The sequence below is a fragment of the Sus scrofa genome, chromosome 14, assembly GCF_000003025.6.
Source record: "Sus scrofa isolate TJ Tabasco breed Duroc chromosome 14, Sscrofa11.1, whole genome shotgun sequence".
NCBI lineage: Eukaryota > Metazoa > Chordata > Mammalia > Artiodactyla > Suidae > Sus > Sus scrofa.
Window position 1 is genome coordinate 40,736,656 of NC_010456.5, and position 24,606 is coordinate 40,761,261.

Sequence of the window (24,606 nt, forward strand, 5' to 3'; positions counted from 1 at the left end):
ACAGATCAGGGTAAAAGAAAAGAGAAATTGTGGGATGCAAAATGAGCTGAGAACAGATCTACTCAAAGTTATACTTGTTCATTTGTTTGAATTCTGATAACAGTACAATTGTGAATACTGGAGAAGAAATGCAAACTGAATTTTTTTATTTTAGTATTTTCTTTTAAGAATATCATTTTATTTTTATTTTTTTGTCTTTTTGCCTTTTTCTGGGGCTGCTCCTATGGCACATGGAGGCTCTCAGGCTACGGGTCTAATCGGAGCTGTAGCCACCGGCCTACGTCAGAGTCACAGCAACGCGGGATCTGAGCTGCGTCTGCGACCTACACCACAGCTCACGGCAACGCCGGATCCCTAACCCACTGAGCAACACCAGGGATCAAACCAGAAACCTCATGGTTCCTAGTCGGATTTGTTAACCACTGAGCCACGACGGGAACTCTGAAGAACCATCATGTTTTCTGATTATCCTAATATTGCAAGTAAGCACAGTGAAGAGAATTCATTTGGTCAAGGTAAACACTATATGGCTGAGCCTGGCGTTAAGTTAAATGTGTGTTTCTAGAAACATTATAGCAGTTTTTATAAATGGAACATTGAAAAAGGTATTGGTGAAATTGTTAAATATACCAAGGAACTCATCCATATACATTACAATGTACATAATCATTCCCTACATTATTTAATAAATTCAGATCTAAGTTTTCTAAAGTAGGACAGGTTATGAGATGGCAAAAACAGTTCAAAAGATAAACACTGGAGTTCCCACTGTGGCACAGTGTGTTAAGAATCTGACTGCAGCAGCTTGAGTTGCTGCGGAGGTGCAGGTTTGATTTCTGGCCTTGTTGCAGTGGGTTAAAGGATTTGGTGTTGCTGTGGGTGTGGCCATAAAAAATAAAAATAAAAACACATCACACATTAGTGTGTGATAAACGGATCATATTTGTGAACTATAATGAGACCTATTTTGGTTAACCTGGTCTAACTTTACAATTATATACATTTAATATGAAGGCAACACAATCATATAAAATGACTTTCTTACTCTCTCTGCAGTCTTTTTTTTTTTTTTGGTCTTTTTAGGGCCACACCTGTAGCATATGGAAGTTCCCAGGCTAGGGGTCTAATTGGACCTGTGGCCACCAGGTCCAGTTGTGGTGCCACAGCCACAGAAACACAGGATCCAAGCCACGTCTGCACCATATACACAACAGCTCACAGCAGTGTCGGATCCTTTAACGCACTGAGCGAGGCCAGGGATCAAACCTAAGTCCTCATGGATACTAGTCGGGTTTGTCACCACTGAGCCGTGACGGGAACTCTAGTTATTAAAGAATACTGAGTAGAGGAGTTCCCGTCATGGCTCAGTGAACCCAACTAGTAACCATGAGGTTGTGGGTTTGATCCCTGGCCTTGCTCAGTGGGTTAAGGATCCAGCGTTGCAGTGAGCTGTGGTGTAGGTTGCAGACACGGCTCAGATCCTGAGTTGCTGTGGCTGTGGTGCAGGTCGGCAGCTGTAGCTCTGATTTGACCCCTAGACTGGGAACCTCCATATGCTGTGGGTGTGGCCCTAAAAAGCATTAAAAAAAAAAATATATATATATATATATATTGAGGAGAATTCCCTATGCTATACAGTAGGTCCTTGTTATCTATTACCACTGAGCCACAGCAGGAACTCCCCCTCTGCAGTCTCATTAACCTGATGACACTGTCTTCCTAGAGTAGGTTTGGGTGTAAGCAGATAAATTACCCTCACCATTAAAGAAAACAAAGATAGGTGCTTGCCTTAAAAAAGATAGTAGTTACTCTAAAAGTTCCACTATTCCTTATTTATATAGCAACTTCACAAATATAAATGTATTATATATAATTATGTATTATCTAGTTTATAAACTGTATTTTCCTTTTAGAACTACTTCAAACATGTTATTTTTTGCCTATGATTCATGATGGGACAGAACGCAAGTGTCTTGACAGTAATAACCTGCCTAAGAAAGTCTAAAACATTTTCACACTACGATTCTCAGCTATACCTGCCTATTAGAGTAGTCCCTTTCTCCTCCAATTCTTTCCCATTAATGCTCTCCTATCGGTTTGTCAAAGGCTTTGGGGACACAATTATTAGATTAATTATGTTATTTTTTCCTGAGCAGCTGGAAAAATTAAGGAGAAATCAGGTGCCATCGTTTTTTTTTTTTTTTTCTTTTTGCCATTTCTAGGGTTGCTCCCGCGGCATATGGAGGTTCCCAGGCTAGGGGTCAAATTGGAGCTGTAGACACTGGCCTACACCAGAGCCACAGCTATGTGGGATCCAAGCCGCGTCTGCAACCTACACCACAGCTCACGGCAACACCGGATCCTCAACCCACTGAGCAAGGCCAGGGATCAAACCCGCAACCTCATGATTCCTAGTCGGATTCATTAACCACTGAGCCACGACGGGGACTCCCAGGTGTCATCTTTGATGTAGGAAGTCTAGCAAGCAAAGCTCAGTCAAGGGATGGCGAACATAAGAGCTCCTAAAATCAAAGACTTGTTTTGAGTTTTAGAACTTAGTTTTATTTGGCATAGTTTTCCCTCTGTGTGAAAGCCTGGGGCGGGGAGGTGGAAATAACCAGTACAATTCACAAATCTTTTCTCCTTTATTTTTCATTTTTTTCCATGTCTTCACAACTCCAAATAAATAAAATATAATAATTTTAAATAAACGAATAATGTACTTTTATGGTTCCAAATCAGAAGCAATAAACATATTTGTCAGGGCATCTGGGGGGCAATGGGGATGGGCTATTCAAATTCAAGAAGCATTTTTGTGTATGGCCTATAAGAAAGGGCGCATAAAAGCGAATGGTGGAAGCCAAGGGAGGAGAAATCTGCAATAGCATGTGGTGGTAAACCATCAAGGTCTTATTAAGGATGAAGAATGAGGGGAAATTTTTTCGATTTTGCAAAAGAGGAAACTCTTGAGAACTTCAGGAGTGCTTCAGTATAGTTGTAAAGGGTAATTAAAGGAATATATGGATAAATGGGTCTTTTTTTTTCATTTAATTTTATTTTTTTGGGTCTTTTTAGGGCCTCACCCACTGCATATGGAGGTATCCAGGCTAGGGGGTGAATGGGAGCTGCAGCTGCTGGCCTACACCACAGCCACAGCCACATAGGATCTGAGCCACATCTGCGACCTACACCACAGCTCACAGCAACGCCAGATCCTTAACCCACTGAGGGAGGCCAAGGATTGAACCTGTGTCCTCACTGATAATAGTTGGATTCATTAACCACTGAGCTGATGGGAACTTCTCGATGAATACATCTCTAAAATGCTATCAGCAATTAAGAACCAACAATTTAGAGTGTTAAGAAAGTTTGTCAGAGCGTGCTGAGGAGGTCACCAGAACAAGAAGAAGGTGCTGGGCCCCCATCCTAAGCCTACTAAATAATCTTCCTCAGGTGAGTTTTACACTCAATCAAGTCTGAAGGGAATCATTGCTGAAGCAAAAAAAAAAAAAGTCACCATAAAGGGGTTTTTAAAGAAAGCTTCTCATTCCTTCTAACTTTACTACCAGATCAATTTATTTGCTTCACATTTAAAAATTCTGGGAGTTCCCGTTGTGGCACAGTGGTTAATGAATCCGACTAGGAACCATGAGGTTGCGGGTTTGATCCCTGGCCTTGCTCAGTGGGTTGAGGATCCGGTGTTGCCGTGAGCTGTGGTGTAGGTTGCAGACGCGCCTCGGATCCCACATAGCTGTGGCTCTGGTGTAGGCCAGTGTCTACAGCTCCAATTTGACCCCTAGCCTGGGAACCTCCATATGCTGCGGGAGCAGCCCTAGAAAAGGCAAAAAGACAAAAAAAAAAAAAAAAAAAAAAAAAAAAAAAAAATTCTGTTACTATTCTCAATAGCCAGCAGCAGTAAAGTATTGCTTGAGTTTGAATCCCAGTTCCATTAATTACTTAGATAAGCTACTTAACATTTCTGGACCCTAGGCTCCTCATTTTAAAAATGGGAATAACCAGTTACCTATCCTGTGGAACTGATGTGAAGATTAAATGAGACTATGTAAAACACTCTGCAGCATATCTGCCACATAAATGCTCAGTAAAATAATAGCTATTTTCCTCATCAGATTTCTTTAAGATAGTCAATGTCTAAGCAAAAAATATATATATAACAGCCAAAAAAAATTAATACTTCTCTACCTAACCCCCTCATAGTAAGAAAGAGAAGTCACTCAGAATTGACAAACATCTAAACTGGTAGAAATTGCAGAAATCAGACAGCAAGATAGACTGGGAAGCATCATTTGGCACCCTAAGGTACCTAACTGGCTGTGCCCTTAATGAAGAACGCCCTGTAAGTATTTTCACCAAGGAGTCCATCTCCAGGTAAGTCACAGGTCAGTTCTTCACTAAGCTATCTCTTGTTTATATTAAAGCAAGAATCAAGGAAATTACTCTGCTACTAGTTTTACCTCATTAACTACTGCAATTTTCATTTCTGTTACCACAAACAGGTATTTTTAAGAAGAGGCATTCCTAAAAACCCCCATATGATACTAGTTCAATGAGTAAGAAGAATCCATCAGTTAAAACTACAATATTTGAAAAGTTTTGACCTATCAAAACAATTTCAGCATGGCTTATTAAATACTTAGAGATGTGTTATAAAGATATGTTTGGTTATTTAAGCACTACTATAAAAAACACACAAATCACTCTGTAAAGCTTAGCAAGAGCATTACAAGTCAGAATACAGTTAACACTGTATCACTACTGTTATAAATTATAGTAATAGCCATAATTAATTAAAAAACAACTTTCAAGATACAGGTCCACAGAGGTTACTTGCCCCAAATTCAACAATGTGAAGAACCAAACTAGAACCAGTATCAGTCTTGTACCTCAAGACAAACTGTCTTGTACCTCATGAAAGTTTCCATGAAAAATATGCTTTTCTTATAGAGCTTTCAATCTCAAAAATGGCTCCATCACTGGCTCCAGTTGTTTACGCCATAATCCTTGGAGTCATCCTCGATTCTTCTCTTTCATACACACTATATCCATTCCATCAGCAATCTTGTCCTAGATTTACTAATATCTCGCTCCATCACTATTAGGCCAGTTAAAGTGCCATCATTTTTTGCCTGTATCAGGGCAGTAGTCTCCCGGTTTCCCTTATTTCACTTTTTCCTCTTACTCAACAATCTATTTCCCATACAGAACCCACAACAATCTTTCTAAAACACAAACCAGATTATATCTTCCCTGCTCTCAACCCTCTGTTGAAGTTTGATTTTCCCAATTGCATATAGAACATTCTCCAGGTTAGATCATGTGGCTGGCCTTAAAACAAGTGCTACTTTTCCTAAAAGTCATAAAAACGATGTTTCTGAATGCAACAGAATTGAATTCTAACAGATGGAATTTTAAAATATTCCAATTATTTGGAAAGTAAGCAACACACTTATAAAGAAAAATAATCACCAGGGATAATGCAGTTAATGCTTAGAGAGAAATTTGCAACTTTAAGTATATATGTTAAAAAAGAAAAAAGATTTCCAATCAATAACCTGAGGTTCCAACCTAAGGGTCTAGAAAAAGTGGCTAAGTTAAACCCAAAGGAAGCAGAAGGAAGGAAATGATAAAGATGAGAGTGGATGGAGATTTGGTCATAGCTCAGCAGTAATAAACCCAACTAGTATCCATGAGGATGAGGGTTTGATCCCTGACCCTGCTCGGTGGGTTAAAGATCTGGCATTGCCTCAAGCTGCGGTAAAGGTCATGGCTTGGATCTGGCATTGGATCTGGCACTGCTGTGGCTGTGATGTAGGCTGGTGGCTACAGCTCCAATTCAACCCCCAGCGTGGGAACTTCCATATGTCGCAGGTGGGACCTGGGAAAAAAAAAAAAAAAAGAAAAAAGGAAAAAAAAAGATTAGAGTGGAAATCAATGAAAAGTTAAAATAGAAAAAGAAAAAAAAAGTCAATGAAATCAAAAGTTGGATCTTTGAAAACAATCAACAAAAATAGACAAAGCTTTAGCTAGACTGACCAAGAAAAAATAAACCACAGGAGAGGGAGTTCCCATTGTTGCACAGTGGAAACAAATCCAACTAGTATCCATGAGGACATGGGTTCGATCCCTGGCCTCAGTGGGTTAAGGATCCGGCACTGCCATGAGCTGTGGTAGAGGTCACAGATGACGCTCAGATCCTGAGTTGCCGTGGCTGTAGTGTAAAATAGAAATATTTTAAACTAAAATAGAAAACAAAAGAGGGAACATCTATTGACCAAAATGGTTTATAAGGGATCAGCATGAACAAACTAATGTCAAGAAATGAGACAACTGAGAAGAAATGCACAAACCCTAGAAAGACAAAAATTTTCAAAACTGACTCAAGAAGAAATAAAAAATGCAAGTAGAATTATAATAAGTAAAGAAACAGAATTAGTAATTTAAAATCTTCCTACATGTAACTAAAAGAGAGCTGGAATGGCTATACTACTATCAGACAAAAGACCTATAAGACAAAAATTGCTGCTAAAGATAAAGAGGGACATTTTATCTTAATCAATCCATCAAGAAAATGTAGCAATTATAAACATACAGAAAGTGAAAAGACAAACTCACAGGATGGGAGAAATTTCTTTGTAAGCATTTACCTGGATAAAGGACTTGTAACCACAATATACAGGTGACCCTTGAACAAACACAGGTTTGAACTGTGTTGGTCCACTCATACAGATTTTTTTTTCACTAAACACATACTCCAGTGCTACCCAATCTGCAGCTGGTTGAATCCAAGAATGTGGATCTGCAGCAGTGGTGAGCCAACTCTAAAGAAATTGCAACTCTCATATATTGCTGATAGAAATGTAAAATGGTACAGCTGCTTTAAAAAAAAAAGTGCCATTTCCTTAAAATGTTAAACACAGTTACCATATGACCCAGCAGTCAATCCCTACATTCATACTCAAGAGAAATGACAACATATGTCCACACAAAAACTTGTACATGAATGTTCACAGCAGCCACAAGGTGGAAACAACCTAAACATCTATCAGTTGATGCATGGATAAACAAGAGAGAGTATTCATTGGCAATAAAAAGGAATGAAACACTGACACATGCTATGAAATGGATGAACTTTGAAAACATTATGCAAAGTGAAAGAAGCCAGTCACAAAAGATAACATATTGCATTATACCACTTTTACAAAATGTCTAGAGGAGGTGTGTATATATGCGGGGGCGGGGGGGGAGATTGTCACCTAGAGCAACTGAGAGTGAGGAAAATGATCACTAATGAATACACAATTTCTTTTGGGATAGTGAAAATGTTCTACAATTGGTGTGACAGTGATAGCTGTACAACCTTGTAAATATACTAAAACCACTGAACTATACACTTTACATGAGACAACTTTTATGGTATGTACATTCTATCACAATAAAGCTATTTTTTTTTAAAAAAGGGAAAAAAGCAGTTAACCAAGCAGGAAAAAACAAACAAAAAAATAAAACCAAAAAAATCTTCCTATAAAGAAAATCCTGGCTTTATATAGGAAAATTCTATATAATATTTAAAGACGAAATAATACAATTCTACACAATCTTTTCCAGAAAAACAGACAAGAAGGAAACATTTCCAGACTCATTCAATGAGACCAATATTACCCAGATTCCATAACCATAAGATGTTCTACAACAGGAAAACCACAGACTAATATCCCTCATGAACAGACACACAACTTTTCAACAAAATACCAGCAAATGGAATCCAGCAACATACAAAAAACATCAAAAAGAATGAAATATTTAGGAGTAAGTTTAAGAAGTATAAACCTGAAAATGACAAGCATTACTAAGAAAAATTAAAGAAAATCTACATAAATGTAGAGACATTCCAGGACCCTGGATTGGAAGACTCAGTATTATTAAAATAGTGATTCTCCTCTAACTGATTGATGGATTCACAATACCTATCAAAATCCCAGAAGAATTTTCTTTGCAGAAACTGACCAGCTTCCTGTCGTGGCTCAGTGGTTAACGAATCCGACTTGGAACCATGAGGTTGCGGATTCGATTCTTGGCCTTGCTCATTGGGTTAAGGATCCGGCGTTGCAGTGAGCTGTGGTGTAGGTCGCAGACGTGGCTCGGATCCCGCGTTGCTGTGGCTCTGGTGTAGGCTGGTGGCTACAGCTCTGATTAGAGCCCTAGCCTGGGAACCTCCATATGCCGTGGGATCGGCCCAAGAAATGGCAAAAAGACAAAAAAAAAAAAAAAAAGAAACTGACCAGCTGCAAATTTAATATTCAAATACAAAGGATCCAGAATAGGTAGTTCTGAAAAAGAACAAAATTATAGGACTTATACTACTAGATTTCAACACTTACTATAAAAGCTATTGTAATTGAGGAGTTCCCTCAGTGGGTTAAGGATCAGGTGTTGTCACTGCAATGGTTCTGGATACTGCTCTGGCATGGGTGACCCCTGGCCCAGTAACTTCTGCATGCCATAGGCGCAGCAAAAAAAAAGAAAAGCTTTAGCATTCAAGACACTGTAGTATATAGGAGCTCCTGCTGTGGTGCAGTGGGCTAAGAACCCCACTGCAGTGGCTTGGGTCTCTTTGTATTCAATCCCCAGACTGGCACAGTGGGTTAAAAGATCTGACATTGCCACAGCTGCAGGGCAGGTTGCAGCTGTGGCTCAGATTCAATTCCTGGCCTGTGAACTTCCATGTGCTATGGGTGCAGGCTAAATAAATAACTACATAAATAAATGACATCGTGGTACTGGCATAAGGAGAGACATACGGACCATGAGAAAAGGAACAGGGAGTCGACTGACAAATCCTTACTCTGATTTTTGACAATGGTCAAAGGATAGTCTTTTCAACAAATGGTGCTGGTACAACTGGATAGTCATATTCATAAAAATGAATTTAGATGTGCATTTCATGTCACCACAAAAATTAACTCAAAGTGAATTATAGACTTAAATATAAGAAGTAAAACTGAAAAACTTCTTATAGAAAATTTGGGAGAAAAATCTTTGTGCCCGTGGATTAGACAAATAGTTCTCTGATACAATAATGAAAGCATACTCCAAAAGTTGGTAGCTGGACTTTATCAAAATTAAGTATGTTTACACTTTAAAAGACACTATTAAGAAAATGGAAAGGCAAGCTAGAGACTGGCAGAAAATATCTGCAAATCATATGACTGAGAGAACCTATTATTTAGAATATTTAAAGAACTGTTAGGGAGTTCCCATCGTGGAGCAGTGGTTAACGAATCCAACTAGGAACCAAGAGGTTGAGGGTTCGATCCCTGGCCTTGCTCAGTGGGTTAAGGATCCTGCATTGCCATGAGCTGTGGTGTAGGTTGCAGACGTAGCTCAGATCCTGCGTTGCTGTGGCTGTGGTGTAGGCTGGTGTCTACAGCTCCAATTCGACCCCTAGCCTGGGAACCACCATATGCTTTGGAAGCAGCCCTAGAAAAGGCAAAAAGAAAAAAAAAAAAAAAGAACTGTTACAACTTAGTATAAGACAATCCAATTTTAAAATGGGCAAAGATGTGAACAGACATTTCGGCAAGGGGAAAAAAAAAATAAGACCAATAAGCACATTAAAAGATGCTCAATGTCCTTTTAACATCCTGATCTCAGTTATCAGGGAAATGCAATCAAAGTACAATGAGATATCCTTTCACACCCTAGTATTAGAATGGCTATAATAAAAAGACAATAACATGTGTTTTAAAAAGCCCTACCTGTACTAAATTGTATGCTTATATAAAGGTACAATTTATGTTATAATATTTAAACACTCACATACCTACACAAAGCCTTCATTAATTCTTAAACCAAACACACAAACAAACAAAAGGCAGGAAAAACCAAAACCAAAACCACAAAATCTTCCTACAAAAAGAGGTCTAAATTTAGATGGCTTCGCTGGTAATTTCTATCAAATTTTTTTCTTTTTTCTTTTTTAGGGCCACACCCATGGCATATGGAAGTTCCCAAGCTCAGGGTCGAATTGGAGCTGCAGCTGCCAGCCTACACCACAGCCACAGCAACTCGGGATCCAAGCCTCATTTGTGACCTACACCACAGCCCGAGGCAACAACGGATCTTTAACCCTCTGAGTGGGGCCAGTGATCAAACTCGAGTCCTCATGGATACAAATCGGATTCATTACTGCTGAGCCATGATGGAAATTCCTCTATCAAATATTTTAAAAAGAAAGGACACAATTTTGGAGTTCCCGGCGTGGTGCAGCAGAAACAAATCGACTAGGAACCATGAGGTCTCGGGTTCCATCCCTGGCCTCGCTCATTGGGTTAAGGATCTGGCGTTGCCGTGAGTGGTGATGTAGGTCACAGATGTGGCTCAGATCCCACATTGCTGTGGCCCCGGAGTAGGCTGGCAGCTACAGCTCTGAATGGACCCCTAGCCTGGGAACCTCCATATGCCTCGAGTGCAGCCCTAAATGGACAAAAAAGACACAATTTTATACAATATTTTCTGGAAAACAGAAAAGGAAGACTACTTCCAAACTTGCTCAATGAGGTAAATTTAAATGTATAATTAAAGGATCATGATTTACCTTTTTCAGACAATGCATTATCAAGGACAAAATATCGGACAAGTCTTGAGAATGAGGTTCCAATTCAGACTTTATTACACAACTAGTTGTATAATCTTTGTCAGGTTACCTCATCTTGTTGAGCTTCAGTTTCCTCATTTGTAAAAAAAAAAAAAAAAAAAAAAAAAAAGGAGACTCACCAGAGAAATCCTTTCCATCTATATGATATAATTCTATGGTACATTTATTACATAAAATTTTTAAAACTTGCTCAATTCTAAATTAGTATAAGCCTTCTGGAAAACAACATGGCTATATGTAGTTAAGAGCCAGTTCATACTCTCTAGAGAAGTTTTTCAATTTTTGGGTATTTATCTTAGGGATATTTTTCAACCAAAGCAAAAGAATATATAAAAAGATAGTCATTTTAACAACCCACATGTCCAAAAAGAGTGGAGTAAGATACTAATACAAAGAAATTATCAAATTACTAAAAATTAGCATGAAGATGATTGTGGAAAATATTTTTGATAGATAAAAATAATCAGAATATAAATGATTTAAACCATAAAAATGTACACAGTGTTTAAGTATATGCCAAGTAAAAAGTCATTTGAACTAATGAAAGGAGTATTAGAGTTTTATTATCTAAAGTTTTTTTCTTAGAGTTCCCAGCATGGCACAGTGGAAACAAATCCAACTAGGAACCGTGAGTTTGAGGGTTTGATCCTTGGCCTCGCTCAGTGGGTTAAGGATCCAGCGTTGCCATGACCTGTGGTGTAGGTCGCAGATGCGGCTCAGATCTGGTGTTACTGTGGCTGCGGTGTAGGCTGGCAACTGTAGCTCCAATTAGACCCCTAGCCTGGGAACCTCCATATGCCACAGGTACAGGCCTAAAGAAAACAACAACAGGAGTTCCTGTCATGGCTCAATGGTTAACGAATCCGACTAAGAGCCATGAGGTTGCAGGTTCGATCCCTGTCCTTGCTCAGTGGGTTGGGGATCCGGCACTGGAGTGAGCTGTGGTGTGGGTTGCAGACTTGGCTCGGATCCCGCTTGCTGTGGCTCTTGCATAGGCCGGCAGCTACAGCTCCGATCGGACCCCTAGCCTGGGAACCTTCACATGCCACAGGAAGCGGCCCTAGAAAAGACAAAAAGACAAAAAGACAAAAAAAAAAGAAAGCAACAACAAAAATAATAGTTTTTTTCTTAATTATAAAGACTTTTGAAATGTTAATGCATTATATACTCAAAGAAAAAATCAAAACCTTGTCCAAAGAATACAGATACAAAATATCAGGATTATGCTGATGAGTTTTAAATTGCTCTGGCTTGACCAACGCTTCTTAAGAGTGGTTATCAACCTTGGGCTCACAGCATAAGTCTCAATGATTAAAAGTTTTATCAACTGATACTAGAATTAATCAATAGTATTCTACTTGTTCTTAGTGTTAAGATAAAGCTTTGAAGTCTATGATTTTACCAAGTAACCATTAAAATCCAGATATAATACTGGATAGTTCGAAATTCTTATCTGATTATTTCATTTATCACTGTTGCTCCCTTTCGAGTTCTCAATTTAAAATTTCTCAGGCAGGAGTTCCTGTCATGGCTCAGCAGTTAACGACCCAACCAGTACCCATGAGGATGCAGGTTTGATCCTTGGCCTCACTCAGTGGATTAGGATTTGGCGTTGCCATGGCCTGTAGTGTAGGTCACAGACGCAGCTCAGATCTGGCGTGGCTGTGGCTGTGGCTGGCAGCTGCAGCTCCAATTTGACCCCTAGCCTGGGAACTTCCATGTGTTGTGGGTGCAGCCCTAAAAAAAAAAAAAAAAAAAAAAAAATCCTCAGGCAGCCTTCATTTTTAAATGTATCAGCCACAAAACTATTTTGAGTTATACAACCACTAAGTTTCCTCTCAAGTAAGAATAGTGAAAAGAAATGAATACCTAGCTTCTTGATTTTCCTTTGTACTCCTATGGCTGCCTGCTAGAATGGAAATTTCAAGGAGATTCAGTCTCAGCATTCCCAAGGTCATCAGAGAGACCACTCGCCCACGCTACCAGGCACTATCCTAACAGTAGGTTGAACCATAGGAAATTATTTCTATAGGTCAAAACAGGGGACTACTGGCAACTTAACATGGCTCAACCTAGGTCAATGCCCTTTTTTTTGGGTCTTTTTTGTCTTTTTAGGGCCGCACCCATGGCATATGGAGTTTCCCAGGCTAGGGCTCCAATCAGAGCTATAGCTGCCAGCCTACACCATGACCATAGCAACTGGGGATCCGAGCTACGTCTGCAACCTACACCTCAGCTCATGGCAATGCTGGATCCTTAACCCACCGAGCAAGGCCAGGGATCGAACATGCGTCCTCATGGATAATAGTAGAGTTCGTTAACTGCTAAGCCATGATGGGAACTCCCCAATGCCTTTTTTAAATTAAGGAAAACGTGTGTCCCCTTTGAGAGTCTGTATAATCACTGGCAAAGACTCTCTCCTCAACCCTTTCAATAAATATACTTTTGTGAGTCATTATTTTCAGAACTAGAATTTAAGCAATTGCTTTTTGCTTGTTTGCATTAAAATGCCAAAGCCATAAGCAAAACCAAGAACTGTTTTAACAGCAGCCAACCAACGAATAAATATCGGAATTATCAACTCAATTCCTGTCAAAATCATGTTTTTTCATGAAAGCAATAAGCTTTGGTGCCAACACTTTCAGAGCAATGCTTCTTCCACCTCCAACTGAAATGAACCCCATTTTCAGGGCATCTTACCTGAAACTACCATAGACTATAAGCAGAATGGAAATCAGAAATGTAGACACCTGACTGGAATCCACCAGGGAATAGGCCCTAGAGAAATAAGAGGAAAAAGAATTTAATCACATGGCAGCAAGTCCTCATGGAGTTTACAGTCTTAACAGAATTCTACAACTCTAAGTTTCATTTTCTTTTCTAATTTTATAATGATTTTTATTTTTTCCATTATAGCTGCTTTATAGTGTTCTGTCAATTTTCTACTGTACAGCAAGGTGACCCAGTTACACACAAATGTATACATTCTTTTTTCTCACATTATCATGCTCCGTCATAAGTGACTAGATATAGTTTCCAGGGCTATACAACTATTTTTGTTTTTAAGAAGGAAAAAAGGTATAATTTGGTATTAACAAAATACATAATTAAAATATAGATCTGTTAGTTCAATAAAAAGAATGTATAGATTCACAGTTGTTGTTATTAGCTAACATTCACAGAGTGTGTTTAATGATATCAATGTAAAAATCCCATTTCAGTATGACATACAATATGTGCTTATAATATCCACTCCCAAGTTAAAAAGTACCAAAATATCTCTCTGCTCTGTACACTTGAATTATCAGTAGTATTCCTCTGGTTTTACTCACCGATGAATTAAAGCCTCCTGGATTCTAGTTCTGATGTTTTTTTTCTTTTTAGGGCTGTACCCATGGCATATGGAAGTTCCCAGGCTAGGGGTGGAATCATAGCTACAGCCACAGGCCTGCGCCACAGCCTCAGCAACGTGGGATCCAAGCTTCATCTGCAACCTACATCACAACTCTTAGCAAAGCCGGATCCCCAACCCACTGAGCAAGGCCAGGGATTGAACCTGCATCCTCGGATACTAGTCGGATTTGTTTCCAATGCGCCACAACAGAGGCTCCAAGTTCTATTTTTATAACTGCCTATTGGTTCTCTCCATCCATGTGTCCCAAGGAGTTTCTTCAAAGTCAACAGGTCCAAAACTAAAGTCAACCTTCCCTTCATACCAGATCTTCTCAAGGAATGGTATCATGATTTACCCAGTTGTCAAAGCTAAAAACCCACTGCATTCTTGATACCCCCTCTCCTACCTTCCACAGGACAACAGTCGCAAGTCCCACAACCTCAACTTTCCCAATAGCTTGCTTCTCTCAATCCTACTGCCAGTTCCTTAGCTCCTTGCTATGGCCTGACTACCAGAAATTTGGTTTACAAGTCTGTCTTTAGGAATTCACCCTTCACAGCACCCATTCTTGTTAGGGATTTTCCTGAAACAAATTCCTCTTCATTTTTTCATTCAGCAAATATTTCATGATGTCTCTCTGCTGAGCGCTCTGCTAGCTCTCAAGGATATAATTTAAAAAAACAAAAAACAAGACTGTTGTGGTCTTTCCCTTAATTTCTCTTCTACAGGAACTGAAAAATTAAATTTTGTTCTAAAGGAATGAAAACAAAAAGCTAACATAATTAAGTGAATATAAACATTGTAAATGTTATAAAGGGGAGGCAGACAAGCACAGGTTGCCCTGAGAACTTGAGTGGGGGGACTTTCATAGGGAGGTAGATGAATGAGATACAAGACACAATAAAATAGGACTTGGTGATTGTTTATGACAGCTAAGAGAAGATCCTCAGGTTTCTGCTAAGCAGCTGGTGAACAGCTTTATCATTTGAAAAAATAGCCAACACAGAAGGAGCAGATGCGAAGTTAAATTTTGGATGTGTTGAAGAAAGAGTTGGCTATGTGGGTCTAGAGTTCAGAAGCAGCTCTGAGCTAAGGATACACACTGAGAGTTCATAATCTTCTATACCATTGAAGCAATGGTGTGAGTGAAAAGAGGACACAGGACAAAAGCTTGAAAATTCAGAAATTTAAATATCAGGAAGAGGAGCTGCAAAGAAAACGAAAATGAAACAGAGACAGAGGAAGAAAACTCAGGATTAGCAAGGTAAGTGATAAAAGTGTTTTCAAAAAGTGGCAGCAGGATCAGACGAAATGGTGCCTGAATTTAAACTGTTCTACCCCTTACCAGCAGTAAAATAAGGATAATAAACACACCCACCTAAAAGAGCGGTAAAAGATTTTTTTTCTTTTTTTTTTGGTCTTTTTAAGGCCACCCATGCTGCATATGGAAGGTTCCAGGCTAGGGGTCGAATTGGAGCTGCAGCTGCTGGCCTACGCCACAGCCACAGCAACATCAGATCCCCAACACATCTGTGAACTATACCACAGCTCACAGCAACACCAGATCCTTGACCCAATGATTGAGGCCAGGGATCGAACTTGCATCCTCGTGGATGCTAGTCAGGTTCATTTCTGCTGAGCCACGACGGGAACTCCCATGGTGTTTTTCAACTCAAACTAAAGAAATGGTCATAAAATAGAAATAGAGAGCATGCATTAAAATTAATCTTAGCCAATTTCCCCTTTAAAAACACTATCAGTTTTCTTTTTTAAATTACAACCTCCTCCTCTCTCTGCATCCCCAATGCCCTAAGACCAAACACTGTTTACAGTTTGATGTAGCATCCTTACTTATAAATTATGAGTACAGAATGGACATACATCATCAAAATGAAACACACGTTCTTCCATAATCTGCTTAAAAAAAAAAATTGTCAGGAGCTATTCTTTTCTATGGCCTTATTAGGCTTTTACTATAAAATCAAGACACAGAAAACGCTCTTCATCATCTTTTTTTTTTTTTTTTTTGGATTGCAGTAGCAGTGGCATGGCAGTGACGTGATGTAGGATCTCAGTTTCCAGACCAGGAACTGAACCTGGGCTGCAGCAGTGAAAACACCAGGTTCCTAATCACTAAACCACCAGGGAACTTCTTCCCCAATGAAGAGAAATCATCTAGATTCAGTGAACACATCTTTTAACTGCATGAGCACTGTCTAGAAATTCTAATTTCTGTTAATAACAACAGCAGTATTTCCCAATGTTTCATACTTTCTCATCTTGATCTTCTGAATAAGGTGGGTATGTTGTTGTTTACAACCTCAACAGAAACAAATGGTGCCTCTCCGATGCCACTCATGTTAGACAACTTAAGATTTAGTGAAGATACAAATGTTTCTTGGAGTTCCCATCGTGGCGCTGTGGTTAACGAATCCGAGTAGGAACCAGGAGGTTGCGGGTTCGATCCCTGGCCTTGCTCAGTGAGTTAAGGATCCAGCGTGGCCGTGAGCTGTGGTGTGGGCTGCAGACTTGGCTCGGATCCCACGTTGCTGTGGCTCTGGTGTAGGCCGGCGGCTACAGCTCCGACTGGACCCCTAGCCTGGGAACTTCCATATGCCGCAGGAGCAGCCCAAGAAATGGCAAAAAGACAAAACAAAACAAAACAAACAAAAAAACCTACAAACGTTTCTACTGCCCTTTTATCAAAGGCAAACCATGTAACCCCAAAGGTAAAAATAATGCCCACATCATGTTACTGAACATTCAAATCTCTATGAAAATAACATTAGGAATAACTGCACCTTGTACTTTGGCAGACGGACGCTAACAACTCCTTTCTAACCTATAAGAATCATAAAAACACTGATGTTGTACATAATCACATTTTTTTTCCCCCATTTTTCTTTTCTTTGCCACACAGGCAGTATGTGGGAGTTCCTGGGCCAGGGATGGAAACTATGCCACACGGCAGCAACCAGAGCCATAGCAGTGAGAACGCAGGAGCTTCAACCCAATGGGCCATCAGAGAACTCCCCATAATCACATTTAAAATGCATACAGAAATGATTTTAGGAAACCACTTACTTAAATATGAATATATTCGTACATTTTATTACTAACACTGAACATGTTAGTACATTTTGCCCTCCTAAACAATTTTATAATCAAGGTTTCTTCTTCCACATTTACTAGAAAACTTTCTGTCACTTAAATTTCTTAATTTAGGGACTTCTTGGCATAGGTGTATTATATTTTACAACTCATTTATGTTGATTTCCTTAGAGGTTGCCTGTGTCAAGTTCAGGTAGCAATGTGTACCCTTAACTATTAAGTCTTTAGAAGCCTTGGAGATAGAAGGAACTATTAGCCAATGATAAGCCTAGGATGTACTTAGAAACAAGTTCTCCCTCTCACAGCAGCTGCCTTAGCCAATGAAAATCTCCTAGGACATGCTGAATTCTAATAGAGATAATTACAAAAACAGCAAAAGTGATGTCTGAATGGCACATGAATTCAAATGATTTATTAGAGCTGTGCTGTCTAAAATGGCAGCTGCTAGACCACTTTTGGCTACATAAATTTAAATAAGTAAAATTAAAAATTCATTTCCTCAGTTGCACTCGTTGAATTTCAAGTGTTCAACAGGTGGTGGCATAGGTCCCACTACGGCGCAACAGGATTGGAGGCATCTTGGGAGCACTGGGTCCCAAGACGGCACAAATGGGTTAAGGATTTGGCGTTGCCACGGCTGCGGCTCAGGCTGTAACTGAGGCTTGGACCTGTTTCCTGGCCCAAGAACAATGCCATACGGCAGTCAAAAGTTTAAAAAAAAAAGGGGGGGGGGTGGCTTCTGTCCTGGATGGCCAGATAAGGAACATTTCCATCCCTGCAGGAAGTTCTAGTGACTGCATTGACATAAACCTGTATGGAAAGATATTTCAAAACTGTGGTTCTGGGGGTTTACTGGTGGTATAGCAATAACATGCTACATGCCCACAACACTTACCACCCCCACCCCCCAAAAAAAACCAAACCCACCTTGAGAATAGATGTGTTTCAAAATTCAGATTTTGAATTTTACAAAGAGAGCACCACCCTCAGGGAGGTGTGGAGCAGTACTCTATAATCAAGTATTAGTATTTCTGCAGTAAAACATGGATAGTCACAGTAAGATAAAGATTAATCAATTTAGATCAGCTACTGCTTCCATGTGAATTACAGAAGAAACTTAGGGTTTTCAGATTTAGGGGGTGGGAAATTGTGGATAATCACCATTTTGAGACAAGGAGCCAGACAGGATTCTGAACAAAGGCAGACTAAGTCCGGAGTCTCCCAAACTGACTTCATCGTCTACCCTAAACTGGAAACCAAAGTCTAGCAATCTTATTTACTTTACAGCCCCTCTATCCTATACTTCAGCCTCTACCAAAGCTTCAAGAGAAAGTGTCATCTCTCAGGCCCTCCTTGAGGTGTCTGTTTCCAGAGACCCTGGATACACATTAAAGATATGGACTACTCTATACTTGGAAATAAAGAAATTCTTAGATAAATGCAAAAAGAAACTAAACACATGCATTTGAGACATACTGAAATCGGGTTAGCCAAATGTACTAAAAAGAGACTTGAAGGAGTTCCCGCTGTGGCTCAGTGGCTAACAAATCCGACTAGGAACCATGAGGTTGCAGGTTTGATCCCTGGCCTTGCTCAGTAGGTTAAGGATCCGGCGTTGCCATAAGCTGTGGTGTGGGTCGCAGACGTGGCTTGGATCCCGAGTTGCTGTGGCTCTGGTATAGGCCGGCAGATACAGCTCCGGTTTGACCCCTAGGCTGGGAACCTCCATATGCCATGGGAGCAGCCCCAGAAAAGGCAAAAGGACAATAAAAAAGAGAGAGAGACTTGAAGACTTTGCCAAATGATGTACTGGAGTTCCCGTCAAGACTCAGTGGTTAACAACTTGACTAGGATCCATAAGGATGCAGGTTCGATCCTTGGCCTTGCTCAGTGGGTTGGGGATCTGGTGTTGCCATGAGCTATGATGTAGGCTGAAGATGAGGCTCAGATCCAGCGTTGCTGTGGTTGTGGTGTAAGCCAGCAGCTGTAGCTCCAATCCGACCCCTGGCCTGGAAACCTCCATATGCCATGAGTGCAGCCCTTAAAAAAAAAAAAAAAAAAAGCAAAAGACAAATGATGTACTAGTACAAGTCAGCTGATGAGTTGAAATATTTTATACGGTCATTACAAAAACCACTAATTTGGAGTTCCCGTTGTGGCACCACAGAAATGAATCCAACTAGGAACCATGAGGTTGTGGGTTCGATCCCTGGCCTTGCTCAGTGAGTTAAGCATCCAGCATTGCGGTGAGCTGTGGTGTAGGTTGAAGACTCGGCTTGAATCTGGCATTGTTGTGGCTGTGGTGTAGGCTGGCAGCTACTGCTCCGATTAGACCTCTATCCTGGAACCTCCTTGTGCCGCAGATGCAGTCCTAAAATGACAAAAGACGAAAACTAACGAACCAAAAAAACCCACTAATTCTTTACCTACACTTCCCTAACCCTTAACAGACAAAGAGCTACCAGAAAGTTCTCTCATATGTAAAATCACATTCTACACCCTAAGATTTTTAGAACTATGCTGGATTTTAGTAGCTGATCTACAGTCAAGCATCTATTTCTAGCTGCTTTACCAGCAAGTGCTTAGACACATATCCTGCTAAAAATCATGCCAAACTGAGACACAGAGAGTACTGTTCTGTAACATGTTCTATGCGTCAGCCTTCCAGCTATACAATGAAAGCATTCTTGTCCACCCAACAAGCCAAGAAACTACTGTTCCAACCCTGCATGGACACTGACTTGGAATAGTACTTGGCAAAAACTTCTTGGTCTTAAGACTATCTACATTCTTAAAATCAAGGACCCTGAGAGCTTTTGTTTCTGTGGGATATAGCTATTGATATTTATGATATTAGAAATTAAAAGTGAGAAAAATTTTAAATAGTTACTAATTCATTTAAATATAAAACCATTACATGCGCACATAAAGAACTTTTTTAAGGGAAAGATAAGTATTTTCCAAAGCAAACACAAAATTTAAATGAGAGACATCCTTTTACACTTTTGCAAACCTCCAATGTCTGGCTTAAATAGAAGACAGGCAGATTCTCGTATCTGCTTCTGCTTCTGCATTCAATCTGTTGCCATGTTACTTTGATTGAACTCTATGAGGAAAAAAAAAATCTGTTTTTACACAGATGTGTAGCTGAAAAGGGAAGAATATTATAATAACCTTTTCAGATAACTGAGGATATTCTCTGACACTACACCAAAATTCAACATACGGTAGTTTTTCTTTTTTTGTTTTTTTGCATTTTCTAGGGCCACTACCACGGCATATGGAGTTTCCCAGCTAGGGGTCTAATCTGAGCTGTAGCCACCGGCCTACACCACAGCCACAGCAATGCCAGATCCAAGCCACGTCTTTGAACCTACACCATAGCTCACAGCAACGCTGGATCCTTAACCCACTGAGCAAGGCCAGGGATCAAACCTGCAACCTTATGGTTCCTAGTCAGATTTGTTAACCACTGAGCCACAATGGGAACTCCAACATATGGTAATTTCTTAAAGGTTACTTACAACATGGAATCTGAAACCGTATCAGTGATTTTTTTTAATAAACTGTATTACACCCATGGACTATGCTATACTTTGAATCGATATTTTACCCATGGATGATTTTCTAATATCACACATTGACCACCTGGAAGATATAGGTCACTGAGCTATGCAGCTCTTCCAGAGACTATTTAAACATTTCATTACACAATATCTGAGAAACCACATCTGTTAAATTTCACTCTTGAGGCTAACGATAATGGGTAATAAATTTCCAAAATTCCTATTTTCACTTAAAGGCTCAAATTTTATCATTGACAAAAATAACTTTTTTCCCCCCTGAAGAGAAAGGCTCACTTCATTCAAGAAACTGTCTGCCATATACCAAGTGTGAATAACTCCAATAGTGTGTCTACTAGTCATCCTTCAAGTAAAAATGATGTTTCAAGAAAAAAGTAACTAGTTCAGCTGGGATTTTAAATGATGTGTTTTTCGAAGTTCCTGATATGGCTCAGTGGATTAATAACCCAACTAGCATCCATGAGGATGCGGGTTTGATCCCTGGCATGATTCCGTGGGCAAAGGATCTGGTGTTGCCACAAGCTGCAGTGTAGGTCACAGATGTGGCTCAGATCTGGCATTGCTGTGGCTGTGATGTAGGCCTGTACTTGTAGCTCTGATGCAACCCCTAGCCAAGGAACTTCCATATGCCACAGGTGCAGCCCTAAAAAGAAAACAAAAACAAAAACAAATGATAAGTGCTGTGTTTTTCTTAAGAAAATCAATGGTATTTTATTATACAGCAGAAGGGTTTAACAGAAATTTTCCACTTTGGGGGGTGGGGGTTATTGAAGCGTAGTTGCAATATATTAGTTTCAGATGTACAACATAGAGATTCACTATTTTTCTAGATTAAATACTGTGCAAAGTTAATATAAAATATTGACTATACTGCCTATGTTATAGTCACAGTACATCTCTGTGAATTATTTATTTAACTGCTAGTTTATACCTCTTAATTCCCTTCACCCATTTTGTTCTCTCCCCTGTGGTAACCACCAGTTTGGTCTCTGTATCTGTTTTGTTATATTTGCTTGTTTTGGTTTTTAAGATTTCACAGTATTTGTCTCTGACTTATTTCAATTCTTGAAGCATAATACCCTCTAGCAGGTCCATCCATGTTGTAGCAAATGGCAATATTTCTTTTTTTACGGCTGAGTAATAGTCCACAGTGTGTGTATAAGTACATATATACACATCCCACATCTTCTTTATCCATCCATCTGCCAATAAGCATTTCAGATTAGCAAGTTACTTCCTGTCTTGGCTATTGTTAATAATGCTGCTGTGAACACTGGGGTGCATTAGCTTTTAGAATCAGTATTTTTGCTTTCTTCAGATAAATATCCAGAAGTGGAATTGCTGGATCAGATGGTAGTTCTATTTTTAAGTTTTTGAGGAAACTCCATACTGTCTTCCATAGTGTCTGCATCAATTTACATTCCCACCAACAGTGCACAAGGTTTCTTTTCCTCCATATCCTCACCGACTCTTGTTAATTCTTGTCTATGATGCTAGCCACTCTGATAGGGGTTAGTGATATCTTACTGTGGCTTTGATTTGCATCTCTCTGATGATTAGTGATGTCGAGCATCTTTTCCTGTGCCTGCTGGCCATCTGTATGTCTTTGGGAAAGAAGGTCCGCTGCCTATTTTTTAATGAGGGGAAACTTCCCATTTTATCTTATTTTATTTTTTGTCTTTTTGCCATTTCTTGGGCCGCTCCCGCAGCATATGGAGGTTCCTAGGCTAGGGGTCAAACCAGAGCTGTAGCCACCAGCCTATGCTAGAGCCACAGCAACACAGGATCTGAGCAGCATCTTCAACCTACACCACACAGCTCACAGCAATGCCAGATCCCCAACCCACTGAGCAAGGCCAGGGATTGAAACCGCAACCTCATGGTTCCTAGTTGGATTCGTTAACCACTGTGCCACGACGGGAACGCTCTTTATTTTATTTTTTAAAGTGTGCTTAAGGGTTGAAATTTAATAAAAGCAATTGTTACTGCTTGGCCCTACATGAAAATACTTTTTTTTTTTTTTTTAAAGCAGTGTGTGAGTGGTAGTGAAGCACCCAATGATTGCTAGTTCAGTGTGGTGCCACTGCCTTGATTCATGTCATAGCACAGCAGTGTTTTGTTTTTGTTTTACCCACCACTGCTCTTCACCATAAAAAAAAAAAAAATAATAATAATGTCAGGAGTTCCTGTCGTGGTGCAGTGGTTAATGAATCCGACTAGGAACCATGAGGTTGCGGGTTCGATCCCTGGCCTTGCTCAGTGAGTTAAGGATCCGGTGTTGCTGTGAGCTGCAGGGTAGGTCACAGACTCGGCTCGGATCCCGAGTGGCTGTGGCTGTGTTGTAGGCCGGCAGCTACAGCTCCAATTAGACCCCTAGCCTGGGAACCTCCACGTGCTGCAGGTGCGGTCCTAGAAAAGACAAAAAAAAAAAAAAAAAAAAAAAGTCAAAATGAAAAAAACAGCTCTAGTAGCCTTATGAAAACAGTCTGACCTTGTAGACCTCCTCAGGGGTCTGAGGAAAACCAAGTGATCTGCAGGCCACACTTTGAGAACTGCTGCCTTACACATTTACCCACAGCCCTGACTATCCAAACTCTTGAGTATTTTCTCATACACAATTCTAACACAGCACAAAATACCAAGAGTGCCTCCAATTTTTTCTGCTATGCAAAATATCTGGCTTCAAATATAATATACAAAAACGACTTACAGTCTAGGCCTAAGAAATGCTACAATCTTTTTTTTTTTTTTTTGTCTTTTGTCTTTTTTGTTGTTGTTATTGTTGCTATTTCTTGGGCTGCTCCCGCGGCATATGGAGGTTCCCAGGCTAGGGGTTGAATCGGAGCTGTAGCCACCGGCCTACGCCAGAGCCACAGCAACGCGGGATCCGAGCCGCGTCTGCAACCTACACCACAGCTCACAGCAGCTCACAGCAACGCCGGATCGTCAACCCACTGAGCAAGGGCAGGGATCGAACCCGCAACCTCATGGTTCCTAGTCGGATTCGTTAACCACTGCGCCATGACGGGAACTCCAGAAATGCTTCAATCTTTCTCTTTATGATGGACTATGTTGAAACAGAATTTAATTTGCATTTTTACCGAAAGTATTTATCATTGGGAGTTCCCATCGTGGCTCATCGGAAACTAAATCAACTAGTATCCATGAGGATGGGTTTGATCCCTGGCCTTGCTCAGTGGGTTAAGGATCCTGCGGTGATGTGAGCTGTGCTGTAGGTTGCAGACGTAGTTTGGATCTGGCGTTGCTGTGGCTGTGGTGTAGGCCAACAGCTGCAGCTGAGATTAGACCCCTGGCCTGGGAACTTCCATATGCCATGGGTGTGGGCCTAAAAAGCAAAAAAAAAAAAAAAAAGCAAAAAAAAAAGTTTATTATACTACCCACAATAATTCTTTCGCACTTTTTCTTACTTTAAAGGAAAAAAGCCAAGTATGTATTATAAGCATTGTAGTGGAATAAGTAATACATCAAATAAAATTTAACAAATTAAATTAAACCTTTAATATACAAAAAGTAAGACAGTCATTTAAGGTTATACTCTTGTAAAGACACAGTGTACAAGGCGGCAGAATGTAATGTTCAATACAGAAACAAAGTGCTATGGAAGTGCGATGGGTTGCCACACACCATGGCCTACTGCTATTCCAGTAAACAGAGCCAAGCTTATTCATTCAGGTATTACCTATGGCTGCTCTAGAGTTTTACTGGCAGGGCTGAGTACAACTGACCCTTGAATAACAAAGGAATCAGGGGGTATCGACTTACAGGTGGCCCTCTGTATCCTCAGCTCACGTGTATCCATGGATTCAACCAACCACAAATCA

The 24,606-nt window shown here is 40.1% G+C and overlaps 1 protein-coding gene across 3 annotated transcripts in view; it reads right to left on the minus strand.

Moving 5' to 3' along the window:
• Positions 1-24,606, minus strand: part of SPPL3 (signal peptide peptidase like 3) — a 170,358-nt gene that overhangs the window by 36,725 nt on the left and 109,027 nt on the right. For all 3 annotated transcript variants that reach the window (XM_021072705.1, XM_001928829.7, XM_021072704.1), the window contains one exon: positions 13,376-13,453. In XM_021072705.1, coding sequence (XP_020928364.1) covers positions 13,376-13,453 — 78 coding nt within the window. The remainder of the gene's footprint in view (positions 1-13,375; positions 13,454-24,606) is intronic.